At 52.8% G+C, this 20,978-nt stretch overlaps 1 protein-coding gene across 3 annotated transcripts in view; it reads right to left on the minus strand.

The window, feature by feature from the left end:
* Positions 1-19,003: 19,003 nt before the first annotated feature.
* The window catches only part of IFTAP (intraflagellar transport associated protein), a 57,504-nt gene continuing 55,529 nt past the window's right edge, over positions 19,004-20,978 (minus strand). For all 3 annotated transcript variants that reach the window (XM_064152133.1, XM_064152126.1, XM_064152117.1), the window contains one exon: positions 19,004-19,277. In XM_064152133.1, coding sequence (XP_064008203.1) covers positions 19,125-19,277 — 153 coding nt within the window. In that variant the 3' untranslated portion in view covers positions 19,004-19,124. The remainder of the gene's footprint in view (positions 19,278-20,978) is intronic.

The raw sequence follows: 20,978 nt of genomic DNA on the forward strand, positions 1-20,978 counted from the left end.
CCTCCCTGGGCAGCCCATTCCAATGCCAATCACTCTCTCTGCCAACAACTTCCTCCTAACATCCAGCCTAGACCTCCTCCGACACAACTTGAGACTGTGTCCCCTTGTTCTAAGGGGAAAAAGCAATAGATTAACAGGAGCCATTTTCCAACCAGCCTGAACTAGTCTGACACCATTTCATCATCAAGCAAATGGAAATGCAGATTCACCCTGGCAGCCTTTCACCCAGACATACAACGCTAAGAGTTGCAAGCAAAAATGTGAAGCCTTCAGGTCACCACCCAGAAAAGCCTTTTCTCCTCCTCATAGCTGATCTGGTGGGATCTGATACACTGCTGGTGCTTCAGCGACCATTCTCCTGCCTGACTTCCTGCTGGGTGCACTCAGAGCACAGCCTGAAGGACTCTGCTGCAGTTTCCCAAAACGTTGCTAACTGAAGGCAGCTGCTGCAGAAACCTGCAGTGGGGAGCCTGGAGGTGCTCAGCTGGTTTCAAAGTGAAGGATGCACATTTGTGAGCAGTGCTGTTCAGTGCTCCACTAGTGGAATATTTCTGCTAACAGTAATAAAACCCCATCCAGAACCACAGGTCTGTCACGGTTAGATGTTGACCTCAAGGATCATCCAGCTCCAACCCCCTTGCCATGGGCAGGGACACCTCACACTAGATCAGCTTGCCCAGAGCCACATCCAGCCTGGCCTTCAAAACATCCAGGGATGAGGCTTCCACCACATCCCTGAGCAACCTCTGCCAGTCTCTCACCACCCTCAAGCTGTAGAACTTCTTCCTAACATCCAGTCTAAATCTGCCCTCCTCTAGCTTGGATCACAGGCTCACAGGATGTCAGGGGCTGGAAGGGATCCAAGGAGAACATCAAGTCCAACCCCCCTGCCAGAGCAGGACCATACAGTCTAGCTCAGGGCACACAGGAACACATCCAGACAGGCCTGGAAAGGCTCCAGAGATGGAGACTCCACAACCCCACCAGTGAGTCTGTTCCAGGGCTCTGGGACTCTTACAGTAAAGAAGTTCTACTTTGTCTTGAGCTGGAGCCTCCTGTGCTGCAGCTTCCATCCATTGCTCCTTCTCCTATCCCAGGGAGCAGTGAGCAGAGCCTGTCCCCCGCTCCTGACCCCCAGCCCTCAGATATTGATAAACATTTATCAGCTCCCCTCTCAGCCTTCTCTGCTGACTGAACAGCCCCAGGTCCCTCAGCCTCTCCTCATCAGGCAGTCCTCCAGTCCCCTCATCATCCTCACAGCCCTCTGCTGGACCTTCTCCAGCAGATCCCTGTCCCTCTTAAACTGGGGAGCCCAAAACTGAATGCAGTACTCAAGATGAGGTCTCACCAGGGCAGAGCAGAGGGGGAGGAGAACATCCCTTGATATACTGGACACACTCTTCTTAATACATCCTAGGATCCCATAAGCCCTCTTGGATCCATTCCCCCCAGTCCTGACACCCTAAAATGTCCCTCCCCACCTTCCATGTAGCCCCCTTCAGATACTGGGAGGCCACAAGATGGTCCCCTCAGAGCCTTCTCTTCCCCAGACTGAACAGCCCCAACCTCCTCAGAGCCTTCTCTTCCCCAGACTGAGCAGCCCCAACCTCCTCAGAGCCTTCTCTCTTCCCCAGACTGAGCAGCCCCAACCTCCTCAGAGCCTTCTCTCTTCCCCAGACTGAGCAGCCCCAACCTCCTCAGAGCCTTCTCTCTTCCCCAGACTGAACACCCCCAACCTCCTCAGAGCCTTCTCTCTTCCCCAGACTGAACAGCCCCAACCTCCTCAGAGCCTTCTCTTCCCCAGACTGAGCAGCCCCAACCTCCTCAGAGCCTTCTCTTCCCCAGACTGAGCAGCCCCAACCTCCTCAGAGCCTTCTCTTCCCCAGACTGAGCAGCCCCAACCTCCTCAGAGCCTTCTCTTCCCCAGACTGAGCAGCCCCAACCTCCTCAGAGCCTTCTCTTCCCCAGACTGAGCAGCCCCAACCTCCTCAGAGCCTTCTCTTCCCCAGACTGAGCAGCCCCAACTCTCAGCCTGTCCCCAGAGCAGAGCAGCTCCTCAAGGCCCTTCAGCACCTGCAGATCTTGCCTGTCCCTCAGCACATGAAGTGCCTGTGCTCTGCCAGTTCAGGTGCAGGTTGGGTGGTGCTCACACCTGCTGTCTGTGTTCCAGTCTGCGTGTGGATGGTTTCTCCAACACCAGCAGGAGCGTATGCAGATGCAAGGCAGGTGTAGTGACACAGAGGTAGCATGGAATGACAGCAGCAAGCTTCAACAGAGTGCTAGGATTATTTCAGTTGGAAAAGCCCTTTCAGGTCTTCCAGCCCAACCATTCGCTACCTCTGCCAAGGCTGCTGCTAACCCACGTCCCTCAGCACCACATTTCAGAGAGTCACAGAATCAGCCAGGCTGGAAGAGAGCTCCAGGATCATCCAGCCCAACCTAGCACCCAGCCCTGTCCAGCCAACCAGACCATGGCACCGAGTGTCTCACCCAGGCGTTGCTTGCACAGCTGCAGGGACGGTGCCCCCCACCGCCTCCCCGGGCAGCCCATGCCAATGCCCATCAGGGGCACAGGGGGCCGGCGGCACAACGCCTGCCCAGGGCTGCCTGCTGCCGCCTCTCTTTCGCTCGCCGCCTGTCCGCCTCATGCCCCTGCCTGCCACGGCACTTTGCGCCGCCTGGAAGCGGGGACTCGCCTACGGCTGGCAGCCTGACCCTGCCGGACCGAGCCCGAACGCAGGCAGCGCCCCAGCAGCGAGCTGGGAGCCGGGGAGCTGCCGCCGCCGCCCCGGCCCCGCCGCGCCCGGCCCAGGGCCGCCTCTGGCTGCCGCAGCGCTCGCCCGGACGGCTCCAGCCCGCCCTGCGCTGCCGTGCCCGGGCGCTGCTCCCCGCCGGTGCCTGCCGAGAGCCGCCCGCAGCTCTCTGTGTCCCTGAGCCGCTCTCAGCGGCCTGCTCCCTTCGCACTGACCGAGCAGCAGAGCCCCACGGCACCGTCACCGCCTGCAGCCCCCCCCGGCTGTCACCGCATCTCTGCTCTCCTGCTGGTGCCTTTGGAGCGCAGGTACTGAGGCTCTGAGCCCAGCGCTCTGGGCTCAGGTTTGCAGAGGTTTCTGCCTGACCTCCCAGCGGCAGTTTGTGCCGCAAGGCTCTCCAGCGAGAAACCTGTCTGAAGATGCTTCCTACATCGTTTGAGTGTGCAGAGACAGGCTGCAAACCCAGCTCTGCCAGCTGCATCACAGGGGCCGTGTGGGTCACTTGGGAATGAGTTTGGGGAAGTTCTCTCTGCACAGATTGATAAATCATTCCATAACTTTTACATCAGCCTCACTGCGTTTCACCCCAAACCCAGGTTCAAACCTCACCCCCTCCTTAACATGATCTGCAACCTAAACCTCTCCTGGTTCAACTTGAGGCCATTTTCTCACCTCCTATCACTTGTTACTTGGGAGAAGAGCCCAACCCCTCCCTGGCTCCAGCCTCCCTGGCTCCAGCCTCCCTTCAGGGAGCTGTAGAGAGCAATGAGGTCTCCCTCCAGCCTCCTTTTCTCCCCACTAACCAACCCCAGCTCGCTCAGCTGCTCCCCCCCAGCCCTGTTCTCCAGACCTCTCACCAGCTTTGCTGCCCTTCTCTGGGGCCTCTCCAGCCCCTCAGTGTCCTTCCTGAGCGAGGCTCCCAATACTGAACCCAAGACTCAGAGTCTGAAAATCGATTCCCCAAACCCCAAGCAGGATTCAGCCCTCCCTGAGGGCAGATTTGGAGCACGCTGCTACCTGCTCTGACTGCCTTGCTGCCTGCTCTGTATTTCCCTGCGTTCTCTCTGATGTATTGGTCTGCTTCACTGCCTAGGTGTGGGATAAATTTGGCATGCCCTTGCTTCTCCCCAGTATTGATGCAGAGGCTTTTCTCCTGTTTGCTCTCCTGAAGGAACAGCTGTCCCCTGGCAAGATCTATTCCCTCCTCCGCACGGTTCGACTTGGGAATGAAATCGAAACTTAGTTCTGTTCTGTGGATTCTCTCCCATCAATTTCTTTTTGATCTCAGAAGTCAATTAGATCAGTTAATCATAAAGGATCTGGCAGCCTTCAGTGATGTATGTGTGGGGCGATATATAAATGTCAAACTGGCTGCTGCAGGCTAGCAGGGAAATGCTGCTGCTGAAATATGGTTTAGGAATGTAAAAGGCCAGAGCATTTCCAGGCTGGAGTGTCCTTATCCCTGAAAGCCAGATGATACATATGCTGAAACCAGCACTGGGACACTGGCAATTATTTGCAAGCAAATACCTGAGCCCTGGAGGATAGCATTTAAAGAAAACAGCCTTAGACAACAGAGTTTTGCTTTCACTCCCTCAAATCATTGGCACAGGAAAAAAAAAAAAAAAGAGAGAGGCAGAAATAGCTATGAATAAAGTAAATAACCAGATACCTGTTCTTATCAGGTCATGGGGGGGGGAAACACGGTCATTCATTGCTCTGCAGCCCTCAGCACTGGAGGGACAGGCAAATGTGGAGAGAATCAATCACAGAATCATAGAATCAACCAGGCTGGAAGAGACCTCCAACATCATCCAGTCCAACCTATCCAGAGCAGGCCACAAAGATGATCCAAAGGCTGGAGTATCTCTGCTATGGGGACAGGTTGAGGGAGTTGGGGGTGTGCAGCCTGGAGAAGAGAAGGCTCCAGGCAGGCCTAAGAGCAGTCTGCCAGGGCCTGAAGGGGCTACAAGAAGGCTGCAGAGAGACTGTTTGCAAAGGCCTGCAGGGACAGGATGAGGACAATGGTTTGAAATGAGAGCAGAGCAGATTGAGATTGGATGTGAGGAACAAGTTCTGCACCAGCAGTTCTGCTCCCAGAGAGGGAGTTGAGGCCCTGGAGATCTTCAAGGTGAGGCTGGCCAAGGCTGTGAGCACGCTGCTCTAGTGGAGGATGTCCCTGCTGAGTGCAGGGGGGTTGGACTGGATGCCCTTTGGAGGTCCCTTCCAACCCAACCCACTCTGACATTCTGTGATTCTCTGGCTCTATTCTATTCAGTCTCAGTACCCTTGTAACTTTCTAGACCTCAACCAGCAGTCTACAGCCCTGCATTTGCTGTCTGTTGCCACCATGTTTCTCTTCAGCACCTTTCCCTTGCTGAGACCTTTGCAGCTGCTCAGGGGAAATCAATCCACAGATCAAGGAGGCCTCCACTCTGAAAATGCTGCTCACACTGTCCTTCAGACTAGATCCCCCCTGGAAATGCTGCTCACACTGTCCTTCAGACAAAATCCCCCCTGGAAATGCTGCTCACACTGTCCTTCAGACAAAATCCCCCCTGGAAATGCTGCTCACACTGTCCTTCAGACAAGATCCCCCCTAGAGATGCTGCTCACACTGTCCTTCAGACTAGATCCCCCCTGGAAATGCTGCTCACACTGTCCTTCAGACAAGATCCCCCCTAGAGATGCTGCTCACACTGTCCTTCAGACTAGATCCCCCCTGGAAATGCTGCTCACACTGTCCTTCAGACTAGATCCCCCCTGGAAATGCTGCTCACACTGTCCTTCAGACTAGATCCCCCCTGGAAATGCTGCTCACACTGTCCTTCAGACTAGATCCTGTCATATTGTAGAATGGCTCAAGCTGGAAGAGTCGTTAGAGATCATCTAATCCAACCTCCCTGACATGGCCAGGGACACCTCTCAACCAGCCCAGGTTACTCAAGGCCCCATCCAGCCTAGCTTTGAGAATCTCCAGGGCGGGGGCATCCACAGCCTTCCCAGACAGTCCATTCCAGACTCTTGCCACCCTTGTGCTGAAGAATCTCTCCCAGAGAAAGGAACAAAGAGAGCACGGCACTGTTTCTGAGCTGACACAGCCTGCATGTTCCTCCTTGCACAGCAAAGAAGACATCTCAATCCCTTGCAGCTTTGCTATTCCTCTTCCACTTGGAGATTAAAGCACCACTATGGAGGGTACCTTGGGGGTCCCTGCAGAGAGCACTGCTCCTGCCACCAAGATGCGGAGCTGAATGCAGATTCTTAGAGCTAAGAATGACCAGAATTAACCTGGCAGTGGCTGGTAACACATCTAGGCCTAAAAGGCTGAAAAACAGGGGGGAGGAAATCTCATTAATTTTGTTTGTGAGATGGAAAGCAGCTGAGCCATGACAGCAGCACAGAGAAGGGTCTGTCTGCCAGGATGCAGAGCGTGACAAAGGCAGAGGAAAAACCTGGGAAGATCATGGCTTGGGAAGAGAGCTGGTGGAGCTGCAACATCATACTCAGCAGGCAGCAGCATCTTTGTAATGCAGGTCCTTTGCTGCTCAGTCTGCCTCTGAAGGGCTCTCCTGCCAGGCTGAACAGAGGAGAAAGCCACAGCTGCATGAACATTTGGCTGCTCTGCTGCAGTGATCACCTGAAGGTGCAGCCAAATCACAGCAGCTCTGAGGGGTTTGGTGCTGAGAGCCATCCATGGCCACCAAAGCCCAGAAACTCACTCTGATTGTGCCCAAAGCTTTTCCTTCTACCCTCTGGTTGGGTTGTAATGCAACAGCACAGCTGTGCTCTGCTGAGCCCTCACCTCCAATCCTGCCTCCAGTGCTGGTGTCTCCAGCAGAAGGACACAGCTGCTGGGGTGAGGCCACAGGAGGCCACAAAGATGGTCCAAGGGCTGGAGCAGCTCTGCTACAAGGACGGGCTGAGGGAGCTGGAGGTGTGCAGCCTGGAGAAGGCTCCAGGGAGACCTCAGAGCTGCCTGCCAACAGGCACAGGGATCCTGCAGGAAGGCTGCAGAGGGACTTTTCCAGAGGGTGCCTGGAGGCAGGACAAAGGGGAATGGTTTGAAGCTGAGGCAGAGCAGGGTTAGACTGGAGCTGAGGAAGAAGTTCTTCAGTAAGAGAGTGGTGAAGACTCTAGAACAGGCTGCCCAGGGAGGCTGTGGCTGCCTCCTGCTTGAGGGTGTTCAAGCCTAAGGTTGGATGAGACCTTGGGCAGCTGAGTCTAGTTGAGAGGTGTCCCTGTGTGTGGTGGGGAAGTTGAAGCAGATGGTCTGTGGGGTAGCTCCCTCTCAACCTGAGCCATTCTGTGTTTCTGTGATTCCTCTACAGTGCCACCATTCCACTACAGCCACTCAGAGGAGCTGACAGTCAGGCTGAAGGCATCTTTTTGCAAGTGAGAGTTCCAGGCTAGCTTGTGCGAGCAGCAAAGCTCTCCTCTGAGAGGCAGACACCTTCACAGTACCTGATTTCTCTCTGTGTGCATGAGGGGCAGAGGTTTTTACCCTCCTGCCTGCTCCTCTAAGCCATGTGTACTTCACTTTGATGGAAGGAACCTGATCAGTGCCACCTTCCTCCCAACACCAGCTACGTGGTTTCTGCCACACTCACACTGCAGCAGCACTTGGCATGGATGCACACAACGCCAGTGTTAAAAACAAAGAAGAGGGGGAAGTATTTTTCCTACACCCTCTTTAGTATTTCCAGAGAAAACACAGTCGGTGCTGCCATGCCCAGGTGCAGTTTTCCCTGGGTAAAGCAGCCTTCTGCTGCACTTCCCAGTTTATGGCTCGGGGAAGCAATATTGGCTGGGGCAGGGCCCCGCAGCGGCTCAGCAGTGGTGCAACATTGCCACCGTGTGCTGCCCACTGAGAACTGGTGGCAGGCTGCCAGCACCGCCAGAGCTTCACTTCAATGCTGCTTTAGAGAGAGAGGGGAACAAAATTAAAGGCAACTAAGCCGTTTGTCCTTGCTGAAATAGATCTGTTTTTTTCCTACTGTGGGCTTGGGTACCAGGAAACAATGCCTGGAATGTTTTGGGACTCTCACAATGGTCTCCTGAATCATAGAATCATAAAATCAAACAAGTTGGAAGAGACCTCCAAGCTCATCCAGTCTAACCTAGCACCCAGCCCTAGCCAGTCAACCAGACCATGGCACTAAGTGCCTCATCCAGTCTCTTCCTGAACACCTCCAGGGACAGTGACTCCACCACCTCCCTGGGCAGCCCATTCCAGTGCCAATCACTCTCTCTGCCAACAACTTCCTCCTAACATCCAGCCTAAGCCTGCCCTGGCACAGCTTGAGGCTGTGTCCCCTTGTTCTGTTGCTGGTTGCCTGGGAGAAGAGCCCAACCCCACCTGGCTACAGCCTCCCTTCAGGTAGCTGCAGACAGCAATGAGCTCTGCCCTGAGCCTCCTCTTCTCCAGGCTGCACACCCCCAGCTCCCTCAGCCTCTCCTCACAGGGCTGTGCTCCAGCCCCCTCCCCAGCCTTGCTGCCCTTCTCTCAACACCTTCCAGTATCGCAACACTGAGGTGCATTAAAAAGAGTGTGACCAGCAGGTCAAGGGAGGGTCTCCTCCCCCCTCTGCTCTGCCCTAATGAGACCACAACTGGAGCATTGTGCCCAGTTCTGGTCTGTCCCGCTCCAGAGGGACAGAGATCTACTGGAGAGTGTCCAATGGAGGTTCAAAAGATGATGAGGGGTCTGAAATACCTGTCTGAGGAGAAGAGACTGAGAGCCCTGGGGCTGTTTGGTGTGGAGAGCAGCAGTCTGAGAGGAGAAAACCCATGACTGCCTTCATGCACCAGGGGCCTTTCAGAATCAAAGAATCACTGAATTGTTTAGCTTGGAAAGACCTTTGGGATCCAACCATTTTTGCACCCTCCAAATTGAATCCCTGTTGACACATACTTCTGTCTGTCAGAGGGGTCAGGTCCTGAGTAACTGATGCTGATCCCAGCACTCCCAGGATTCCCAAACCATCTATCTCTGCCTCAGCAAGATGAGAGTGTGAGGTTCTTTTCCCTCTTGATGATGAAGGCTAAACATTAAAAAATAAACCTTAATGCTATCAAAATACAGAAGTGTGACTGCATGAAATATTTTTTTCTACTTGTCACTTGGGAGAACTAAAACACCACCAAAACGTGTGGGATCTGGGATGCTAAGCAAGGCAAACTGAAACAACAACAACAACAAAAACCAACAAAGGGGAAGGGTTTTCTTAGGTGAAATCCCTCTTGGCAATAACACCACAATCACAGAGTCAGTGAACTGTTGCAGTTGGAAAAGTCCTTTCATGTCATCCAGTCCAGCCCTTCTCTGACTCTGCCAAGGCTAGTGCTGAACCATGGCCCTCAGTACCATGTCTTTGCCTCTCTGAAACACCTCCAGGGTGGAGATTCAACCACCTCCCTGTGCAGCCTGTGCAAAGTGTTGAGAACCACTTCAGTGAAGAAGTTTCTTCTCATCTCCATCCTAAACCTCCCCTGGTGCAACTTGAGGCCATTTACTCCTATTCCATCACCTGATAGTAGGGAAAGGAGACCGACCCTCACCTCACTCCAACCTCCTTTCAAGGAGTTGTAGAGAGTGAGTTTTCCCCTCAGACTCCCTTTCTCCAGACTAATCCCAGGTCCCTCAGATGCTCCTCTCCAACCCTGTTCTCCTGACCCTTCACCAGATTTGTTGCCCTCCTCTGGACATGCTCCAGCCCCTCACCAGTGCTAAGCACAGAGAGGCAATCACTTCCCTGGTCCTGCTGGTCACACTGTTCCTGACCCAGGGCAGGATGCTGTTGGCTTTGTTGGCCACCTGGGCATTCACAGGCTCATGTCAGGCCAGCTACTGATCAACACCACTGGATCTTCCTCTTACCAGCAGTTTCCAGCCACTGTGGCTCAAGCCTGGAGCACTCCTGAGGTTGTTATGACCCAAGTGTGGATCTTTTTGAACCTCCTACCACTAGCTGTGGCTCATCAATGCAGCGTGTCCAGGTGTCCCTGTAGAGCCTTCCTTCCCTCAAGCAGATCAAGTGCTCCTCCTGTCACCTTTACAACTTCTCAACAAGAAGTGCTATTCAAAAACCCTCTCCTCAGCAAACAACAAATGCAATTGTCTTGGGATAAGGATCCAGCACCATCAGAAAAGAGATGCAAAGCCTGAATCTTCCCAAAGCAGGGACTGGCTTGGAGCCTGGGGTCCAGCCACAGTCCCCACTATGGCTACAGGCTGTCAAGTTCAGCTCAGAGTTCTCCAACAGTTTTTGACCAGAGGATACATTTCAGATGCTTCACTGAAACTGGATTTTTATTTACTCCATTCACAGACTCACAGAAACATTCAGGTTGGGTAAGAGCCTCAGGATCACCCAGTCCAACCCTGCTATACAAGTTTCACCCTAAACCATAGTCACAAGTACCACATCCAAACCACCTTTAAACACAGCCAGAGTTGGTAACTCCACCACATCCCTGGGCAGCACATTCCAGTGCCTGACTACTCTGCCTAATGTCCAGTCTAACCCTGCCCTGCTGCAGCTTGAGGCCATTCTCTCTTGTCTGTCACTAATACTCTGTGAGAAGAGACCAGCACCAACCTCTCCACAAGCTGCAGCCAGCCATGAGGTCTGCCCTCAGCCTCCTCTGTTTCACACTAACCATCCCCAGCTCCTTCAGTCTCTCCTCATCAGATTTATTCTCCAGGCCCTTCCTTGCCCTCCTCTGCACTCTCTCCAGCACCTCCACATCTCTCTTGTATTGTGGTGCCTAAAACAGAACACAACACTCAGGATGTGGCCTCACCTGAGCAGAGTCCAAGGGGACAGTCAGCTCCCTGCTCCTGCTGGACACAGCCTTTCTGATCCCAGCCAGGGTGCCATTGGCTTTCTTTGCCACCTGGGCACACTGCTGGCTCCTGTTCACCTGCTTGTTCATTAGAACCCCCAGGTCCCTTTCTGCCAGGCAGCTTTCCCTGTCCCCTCTCTCCACAAGGCCCTAAGAGTTTTCCTGCCCTGTGCTCTGCACGGAGCAGGTAACAACTGCACCAAGGCAGCAGGACCACGAGTCACCAAATGAGCAACAGCTACTGGCAGCAGGGCAGGACACCCAGCTCAGGCAAGGACTGTTCCAGGACACAATTTAGCACTGCTGTAGCATGGGCTAAATTAATTAAAAGGCTTTTCCTTCCTGACAAAGCTATAATTAAGGCAATTTGCTTCCAAACACAATCAAGAACCTAAGGAAGGGAAGCTCTGCAATGGGAGGTATCTTTTCATATGGAAAGTTAACTGATTCTCTGTCATTTCCCCACCTCCCTGCCCAGGGATTCAAATGAAGCTTTACAATATTGTCCTTTTTTATGTCTAATTGGTCCACTTGAACTTTTGGAGTTACCTGAAACTAGGCCAGCAAAGCACTTCTTTCTTCTCTCCTTTTTCTCAAAGATTGGATCAGCTATCATTAGAAGAAAGAAAGGGGGGAAATAGTCCTAGAGGTCACAGATAACTGCAGAGAGCTTCCCACAATTAGCATTCACATCTAAGAAACTTCCCTGTGAGGCAGCAACCAGTTTCCTCTCCTGTTGAACACCCCAGCAGACAGCTCTCTGAATGTTAAGAAGATGTGGGTGGTTTGAAGGGAAAAACACATTTTTGTTTCCTCCATGTTGGGCACCAGAAATAAAACTCCATCTGGCACAGAAAGGTTAGGGAAGGTGAGCTGAGAAGTAAAAGCAAACACTGAGTGAAACCAATGAGTGGGATCAGTCTAGGCATGGCTGTTCTCCATAACCCATTAGTTCAGGGAAGGCAGAAGGAGGCAGCAGGCACCTTTTGAAGCAGGAAATAAATAACATTAACATAAAAGTGATCAGCTCCTCCTGGGAGCCCCTCGGTAAGCTGCAGCTCCCTGGAAATAGCTCTGAGAACTTGAAGCATGATACAAGAACCCAACTAGACAGATACAGGAGACCAGGCACAGATCCAGGCTGGGTGCAGAGTGGGTTGGGAGCACTTCTGAAGAAAGAGACTTGGGGGTGTTGGCTGCTGAGCAGCTCCCCAGGAGCCAGCAGTGCCCTCATGCAGCCCAGCAGGCACCTGTGTGCTGGGCTGCAGCCAGAGGAGTGTGGGCAGCAGGGCAAGAGAGGGGATTGTGCCCCTTGGCTCTGCCCTGCTCAGACCTCACCTCCAACCCTGCCTCCAGTGCTGGTGTCCCCAGCAGAAGGAGGACACAGAGCTAATGAAGAGAGTCCAGAGGAGGCCACAAAGATGGCCCGAGGGTTGGAGCAGCTCTGCTGTGAGGACAGGCTGAGAGAGCTGGGGGTGTGCAGCCTGCAGAAGAGAAGGCTCTGGGGGGGAACTTCAGAGCTGCCTGCCAGTACCTGAAGAGATCCTGCAGGAAGGCTGCTGAAAGACTTTTCCTGAGGGTTTCTAGAGACAGGCCAAGGGGGAATGGTTTGAAGCTGAGGCTGAGCAGGGTTAGACTGGAACTGAGGAAGAAGTCTTCAGTAGCAGGGTGCTGAGACTCTGGAGCAGGCTTCCCAGGGAGGCTGTGGCTGCCTCCTGCCTGGGGGTGTTGAAGGCCAGGCTGGATGAAGCCTTGGGCAGCTGAGTCTAGCTGAGAGGAGTCCCTGCCCATGGTGGGGAGGTTGAGCAGATCTGAGGTCCCTTCCAACCTGAGCCATTCCAGGATTCTGTTATGCTCTCTCAAAGATGAAACCTGCAATCTGCAGCAAATTTAAATGGCAGAAACAACACTTCCAAGTAACACTGAGATCTGTCTTCTGAGCTTTTCTGAGGAGCAATGTAACAAATCACAGAGACAGAGAATCCTGGAATGGGTTTGGTTGGAAGAAACCTTAAAACACATCTAGTTCCAACCCCCCTGCCCTTCCATGGGCAGGGACACCTCCCATTAGCCCAGGCTGCTCAGGGCCTCATCCAAGCTGGCCTTGAGCACCTCCAGGCAGGGGCATCCATGACCACCCTAGGCAACCTGTTCCAGAGTCTCACCACCATTACTGCCCAGAATTTCTTCCTAATGCCACTGGCCTCTGTCTCAGAGTCACACTCCTGGTACTGTACACTCCAAAGTTTCACAGCTCTGGACGTGGAAGCAGAGGGATTCAAGGCACCAGCTGCACCTTAGGGCTTACTTGCTACAAGCACACAGCTGCACTCCAGAAACTGTGCCAGCAGAGCCCTCAAGCGCCACAGCCACATCAAAGCAAGCTCTGCTGTCTCACAACACAGTGAGGCTAAGGCCTTCATGTATGCTAGCAGCTCTGCCACAAAACACACAGCAGAAGCCCACAGCCTTTTCATCTCTTTTTAAAGGCTCGAGACAAAATGGGGTTGAAAATCCATGTGAATGACAAATGGACACAGAGCTGCCAGAGTGAGCCCAGAGGAGGCCACAAAGATGGTCCAAGGGCTGGAGCAGCTCTGCTGTGAGCACAGGTTGAGGGAGCTGGGGGGGTGCAGCCTGGAGAAGGCTCCAGGGGACCTCAGAGCTGCCTGCCAACAGCTGAAGGGATCCTGCAGGAAGGCTGCAGAGGGATTTTTCCTGCGGGTGTCTAGAGACAGGACAAAGGTTTGAAGCTGAGGCAGAGCAGGGTTAGAGTGGAGCTGGGGAAGAAGTTCTTCAGTAGGAGGGTGCTGAGACTCTGGCACAGGCTGCCCAGGAAGGCTGTGGCTGCCTCCTGCCTAGGGGTGATGAAGGCCAGGCTGGATGAGGCCCTGAGCAGCTGAGTCTAGCTGAGAGGTGTCCCTGCCCACAGCAGGAGGTTGGAGGAGATGGCCTCTGAGGTCCCTTCCAACCTGAGCCCTTCTGGGATTTTTCAGCTGGGAAATCAAAGGTTCTCAAGAACAGCATGAAGTCAGCAGAGTGTTTCAGTGTGGTTCACTCTTTCTGAAGATCTTGTTTGTACATTTAATTCTACTATCCTTAGGATCCTTTTACCTGTTCTCTTCCTACCAAGTGTAGTTACTGCATTCCATAGGCTCTTTTTATGTAGACAAGTCCCTGACTGCTTTGGGGTTTGTATCACGGATGGAAAAGAAGTAGTTGCTTGAGATAGGTTTGGTTGAGAGACTTAGCAAGTGGGGTATCTACTTCCCAAAGTTGGGGAATATTCAGATCAAAAGGGCCTTCAACAAGTCCTGTGAGGAGCAGCTGAGAGAACTAAGGTTGTTTAGTCTGGAAAAGGCTGAGAGGTGACATCACTGCTCTCTACAATTCTCTGAAAGGAGGTTGGATCCAGGTGGAGTTGGTCTCTTCTCCCTAGTACCAGGTGATAGAAGAAGAGGAAATGGCCTGAAATTGGGCCAGGGGAGGGTTAGGTTGGAGAGAAGGAAAAATTTCTTTGCTGTAAGAGTGGTCAGGGATTGGCACAGGCTGCCCAGGGAGATGGTGGAGTCATCATCCCTGGAGGTGTTCAAGAAACCTGTGGACATTGCACTTGGAGACTTGGCTAAAGGGCCATGGTGGTCTTAAGTTGCAGTTGGACTTCATCTTCAAGGTCTTTTCCAACCCAACCAATTGGATGCTTCTGCTCTAGGACTGCATGGATACAGAGAAAGAATTTCTACAACCTGAAATCCAGTGACAAGTTGGATTCAGGGATTTTGTTCAGATCTCTCTTTGCTTATTCTTTTGTTTCTGCAGAGAGAGGGACTGAAAGAAGATACCAGAGAGTGCCTCAAATTGTACATCACTCACCAGGGGAAGTTTTATTATCTGTGCTTTTGGGGAGTGCTGTAGATGAGATCAATATTCCTGCATTTCCACATGGCAGTGCCACTGACCCCCACTTGGCCTGTGGGGCACTGTGACTGCAAGAGAAGTTGCCTCTGCCAAAATGAGAGCATCTTCTAAGCACTGCTTTGCTTCCTGCAGGCATGTCCCAAACAAGCACCAAAACTATGTCCAGCCTAACTCTGTGGCATTTTGCATCTCATACACTTGCAGTGTTGGCCTGCAGCACCTTGCCAGCATCCAAACTTACCAACCCCCTCATTTCTGACATGCCCTGGTGGACAACAGGATGACCATGAGCCAGCAATGTGCCTCTGTGGCCAAGAAGTTCAACGGGATCCTGGGGTGCATCGAAGAGAGTGTGGCCAGCAGATCTAAGGAGGTTGTCCTTCCTGTCTACTCTGTCCTGGTGAGGCCTCACCTTGGGAGTGCCATGTCTGGTTCTGGGCTCCCCAGTTCAAGAAAAGCAGGGACTTGCTGGAGAGCTGTGCTAGTTTGAAGCAGAGTAGAATGTTTTGGTGAGAAGAACTAGATCATAGGCTGTGAAAGGGAAACAATAGTGATGTCTATTCCCCTCAGAGTCTTGCTGAACAAGAAATGAAAACATTAGATAACCCTCTCACCATTTTGTCTCACTCTGCCTTGGGCTTCTGACTGAGCTGTATCTCCCTAACCTCACCTTCCATTTGGCCTAACCCACTTTTGCTTCATAACCTCTTGGCTGCGCCTCCATTCTTCTTTAGGACTGGGGTAAGGTTGAGAGGGGCAGGGGGAAGGTGCAGGGGTGGTTGAGAGCCCCCTCCTGGGGACTCAGGTTTCTGGCAGGGGAGTTGTGTTTCTGTATTACTTTTACCTTGTCTATTTCTGTCTCTAACTGTATATATTGTAAATAGCTGCTCATACATTGTGCTAGCTGTAAATAAATAGCTTCATTTATACTCCCAGAGCCAGCTGAGACTAGTCTGGGTGATTGCTAAAGTGTGGGGGGCAGGGAACACCCAAACCAGCACAAGAGAGTACAGAAAAGGGTTAGAAGGATGCTGAGGGCATTGGAACATCTCTTGCAAGGAAAGACTGAGAGAATTGGGGCTTTTTAGTCTGGAACAGAGGAGACTGAGAGGGGCATCTCATCACTGCTGATCAACCCATGGAGGCTGGGTGTCAGGATGGGACCAGGATTTTTCAGTGATGCCCAGTGACAGGACAAAGGGTAACAGGCACAAACCTGAACATAAGAAGTTCCATCTAAAGATGAGGAGGATCTTCTCTGAGAGTGCTGGAGTCCTGGAGCAGGCTGCCCAGAGAGGTGGCAGACTTTCCTATCTCCAGGTGATGCCCACCTGGGCATGTTCTTGTGTGACCTGGCCTAGGTGATCCTGCTTTGTCAGGGTGGTTGGACTCAAGGATTAGCTCCAGGAGGTCCCTTCCAAGCCCTGCTGCTCTGTAGCTGTGAGACGTTCTACAAGTCAGCAGCCTTTCACTGGCTCACAGGATGTTAGGGGTTGGAAGGGACCCAAGGAGATCATCCAGTCCAACCCCCCTGCCAGAGCAGGACCGTATAATCTAGCTCAGGTCACAGAGGAACACACTCAGACAGGCCTTGGAAGGCTCCAGAGAAGGAGACTCCACAACCTCTCTGGGCAGCCTGTGCCAGTGCTCTGGGACCCTTGCAGTAAAGAAGTTCCCCGCTGTGTTGGGGTGGACTCTCCTGTGCCGCAGCTTGCACCCCTTCAGAGAAAGCTGCCTCCCATGGGCAGACATTTAGCACCTGGGGAACTGCCTGTGCCTGAGCCTGGCAAAGGCAGGCAGCGTTCAGGGAGAGAGGAGCCCAGGACACAAGCGGCACTGCTCAGGCACCTGTGCTAACTGCCACCTCACCGCAAGCCAGCGCGGCGCAGGGCAATGCCCTTCGCTGCCGCTCGGCTCTGCGGCTCGGGGAGCTCCCTCCGCACAGCAGGGCTCTGCTCACCGCGCTGCGGGGCTGGGAACTGCAGCCTCGGCAGCAGGGGAGGAGCTGCACACTCAGCACAGTCCCACCAGGCGAAGGAGGTCTTAATCCCTGCTGTGCCCCTTGTGTCACAGATGAGCATCCCAGAATCATGGAACCGTAGAATGCTAGAGGTTGGAAGGGACACCCAGAAACCATCCTGTCCAGCCCCCTTGGACTGGCTCAGCCAGGGCAGGTCACACAGCAATGCATCCAGGTGGGTCTTGAAAGTCTCCAGAGAAAGACTCCACAGCCTCTCTGGGCAGCCTGCTCCAGGGCTCCAGCACCCTCACAATGAAAATGTTTGTGTCATATTGAGGTGGAACTTCCTATGTTCCACCTTGTCTCCATTGCCCCTTGTTGACACCGTTGAGAAGAGCCTGATCCTTTCTTGCACTCCACCCTGCAGATACTTACAAACATTGCAAGACCTCCTCTTAGTCTTCCCTAGCCCCAGGGCTCTTGGCCTCTCTCCCTCAGACACATGTTCCAGATGCTTCATCACCCTTGCAGCCTCCATTGGCAACTCTCTAGTGTATCCCTGTCCCTCCAGAGCTGGGAGCCCAGAACTGGGCACAATATTCCAGATGTGGCCTCATTAGGGCAAGAGCAGAGGGTGAGGACAACCTCCCTTGATCTGCTGGCCTCATCTGTTTGATGCAGTTTTATTTATTACCAAAATGAGATAAACCAAAGGCTGCTTTTCTCAGCACTTCATCTAAACAGAGGCTTCAGTAGATCAGTGACCTTATGACAAAGAGGAAGGCAAGAGTCATCCTAGTATACTAGACAAGGCATGTCAAACCAAAGTCTGAAGGCTTCTTGAACCAAAGTGTATGTGCAAAAAGACAGAAACATCTGCTCAGTGAAGGATGCTCAGAGGGCTGGAGCTGCTCTGCTGTGGGGACAGGCTGAGGGAGTTGGGGCTGTTCAGTCTGGAGAAGAGAAGGCTCCCAGGGGACCTTCTTGTGGCCTGCCAGTATCTGAAGGGGGCTACAAGAAAGCTGGGGAGGGGCTTTAGGGTGTCAGGTAGTGATAGGACTGGGGGGAATGGATCCAAGCTAGAGGAGGGCAGATTGAGATTAGACATTAGGAAGAAGCTCTTCAGCATGAGAGTGATGAGAGACTGGCACAGGTTGCCCAGGGAGGTGGTGGAAGTCTCATCCCTGGATGTTTTTAATGCCAGGCTGGATGTGGCTCTGTGCAAGCTGATCTAGTGTGAGGTGTCCCTGCCCATGTGAGGGGGGTTGGAACTGGATGATCCTTGAGGTCCCTTCCAGCCCTGACAGTTTTGTGATCCTGTGTGTAGATGCTCACATTCATAGAAGTGTGAACTCCCAAGCATATGGACAGGTAGAGAGGTGGGGAAAAGAGCCTGGAATAGTCACAAGCTCCCTGCCTCAGTTTCAGTACTCACAACACACCAGCATTTCTCAATGGAGGGTTGGAAGGAACCTCCAGAGGTCATCAAGTTCCATCTCCCAGGGTATCACAGGTATGATTTGCAGGTGGGTGTGGAATGCCTCCAGAGAGGAGACCTCAAAAGCTCTCTGGGCAGCCTGATCCAGTGCTCTGCTACCCTCAAAGTGGAGATTTTTTTTTCCTTCTGCTGGTCAGGAACTTCCAAATACCAGCAAGAGCATCCATGGGGTTACCTTCAGTTCCACCAACTCCCTTTGGTCCCAAGGAGCAGTGACTCCAGCACAGCCATCCTGAGGGTTGCCCTCACTCCCTGACTCTTTTGCAGAAGGGAATTTGTGGCTGGCATCTGAGACATCCTTTCCACCTGCCTTGGACCTCCTGCAAAGCAACAAAGCAGCTGAGCACTGTGGCACCTGATCTACAGGAAAAGCCCTTTGGGTTGAGGGACAAAGAGAGATCTCCTCAGCCTAAGCAAGCCAGGGTAGTGACATGCCAGAAGGCTGGAAAGACCTCCTCTGTGGCTGTAGGGCTGACACACAAGTGACTCTATGTGGGAGAATTCTCCGCAGCGGGACATGAGCTGTAAACATGAGAACTTGTGAGGGAGATGTCCTTGAGCATTGCTGGCTCAGGAAGCTAGGCTGTGGACAAGTGAGCAACCCACGCACACCTGCAGGGGGCTGGACCTGCTGGCCCCTGGGGCGGACACAGCTCCAGGGGCTGAGCCTGCCAGCCCCCTGGGGTGGGAGCCACAGGTTGTTTTGGCACAGGGCAACCTATCTGCACCTTGCAGGTGGCTCTGGGCCAATCTGTACTGTCCACTTGTGCCAGCCCCAGGCTGACTGTATACACCTCCTCTGAGCACTACATAAGAGGCTTCGCTACCCTAATAAAGCTGTACTGATGCATAGAAGCTGCTGAGTGGAGTCGTCAGTGCCCCGAGCTCGCCTCTCGCCAGCCTCCGGACTCTGACAACTCTGGGCAAGGATCAACTTCCCATCCTGTGCTTCCATTGGGATTTGGAGGAGCTACAAGGAAAAGCAACCTCAGGCTGCAAGGCACTTTGGTAGAATGAACCAGAAGATCTCCAGGATGTCATTTACTGGCCAAAGAGATCCCAAGACTAAACAAGGGCAGCACGGAGAGCCAGATTAACCTCCTCAGAGCAGCACTGCACAGGAGGCCTTCAATTCCAGTCTTTCAGCTCACGCTGACTCGACATCTGGCCCAGTTTTCTTCTCCTCAGACAGCTGGGAAATAGCCTTCAGCTCAGCTTCAGAGAACTTAGGGGTCAGGGCCACATTATCATAATCAAATTCTTCATCCAGGGAGAAGGGCTGAACATCATCCCCCAGCAGCTGCAACAAGGAGAAGCAGACACAAATAATCCTGCTGCAAGTGACGATAAGGGAGCTCAAAATACAAACTTAGAATGAATATTTAATTAAACTCTTTTCCCTGGCTCCAGCACTCTGGGCTGATTAAGCTGTTTTTAAGTAAAAGAATAAATTCAATTATTCAGTCTGACCTAATTGGAGCCATCTAATGTGCCCCTTTTGGACCATCCTGGATCCCAAGGAATATCATTAGCTGCGTTGGCTCCAGGCAAGGAAACTGGAAGCCTCCCTTGCACAGAGCAGGGGCACTGCTGCCTCTCGCAGCAGCAGTAGGGCTGTGGGGACTTGGACAGGTCCTGAACACCCACATTCCAGAGGCAAGGAACACTCCACCTCCCAGGCAGCTGGGCTGCTGCCACCCAAAGCCTGGGGTGCAGCCATCTGCCATCAGTGCTGCCTGCTGCCCACAGTTCCAAGCAAAGGAAATGCCTCCAGTGGGAAAAAAGACACAGGGCATCATGGAATTGTGGAATCATAGAATCATAGCATCATGGAATCAGAGCACCATGGAATTATGGAATCATAGAAACATAGCATCATTGAATCATGGAATTATGGAATCATAAACCCATAGCATCATTGAATCATGGAATTGTGGAATTATGGAATCATAGCACCATAGAATCAGAGAATCATGGAACCAGAGCATCATAGAATTATGGAATCATAAAAACATAGCATCATTGAATTGTGGAATTATGGAATCATCAAATTACAGAATCATAGCATCACAGCAGAGTCCAAGGAGATGGCATTCAATAAAACCAAGCGCAGGGTGCTACACTTTGGCCACAACAGCCCCATGCAGAGCTGCAGGCTGGGGTCAGAGTGGCTGAGAACAGCCAGACAGAGAGGGATCTGGGGGTGCTGATCGATACCCACCTGAACACGAGCCAGCAGTGTGCCCAGGTGGCCAAGAGAGCCAGTGGCATCCTGGCCTGCATCAGGAATGGTGTGGTCAGCAGGAGCAGGGAGGTCATTCTGCCCCTGTACTCTGCACTGGTTAGACCACACCTTGAGTGCTGTGTTCAGTTCTGGGCCCCCCAGTTTAGGAGGGACATTGAGATGCTTGAGTGTGTCCAGAGAAGGGCGACGAGGCTGGGGAGAGGCCTTGAGCACAGCCCTACGAGGAGAGGCTGAGGGAGCTGGGATTGGTTAGCCTGGAGAAGAGGAAGCTCAGGGGTGACCTTATTGCTGTCTGCAACTACCTGAGGGGAGGTTGTGGCCAGGGGGAGGTTGCTCTCTTCTCTCAGGTGGCCAGCACCAGAACGAGAGGACACAGCCTCAGGCTGTGCCAGGGGAAATTTAGGCTGGAGGTGAGGAGAAAGTTCTTCCCTGAGAGAGTCATTGGACACTGGAATGGGCTGCCCGGGGAGGTGGTGGAGTCGCCGTCCCTGGAGCTGTTCAAGGCAGGACTGGACGTGGCACTTGGTGCCATGGTCTGGCCTTGAGCTCTGTGCTAAAGGGTTGGACTTGATGATCTGTGAGGTCTCTTCCAACCTTGGTGATACTGTGATGGAATCACAGAATCATGGAAACATATCATAGATTCACAGAGTCATGAAAGTATAGAATCATCAAATCATAGCATCCTGGAATCATGGAATCACAAACTCATGGAATCAGCACCATGGAGTTACAGAATGAAGGGATCACAAATCA

This window comes from Pogoniulus pusillus, chromosome 1 (assembly GCF_015220805.1).
Source record: "Pogoniulus pusillus isolate bPogPus1 chromosome 1, bPogPus1.pri, whole genome shotgun sequence".
NCBI classification, from domain to species: Eukaryota; Metazoa; Chordata; class Aves; order Piciformes; family Lybiidae; genus Pogoniulus; species Pogoniulus pusillus.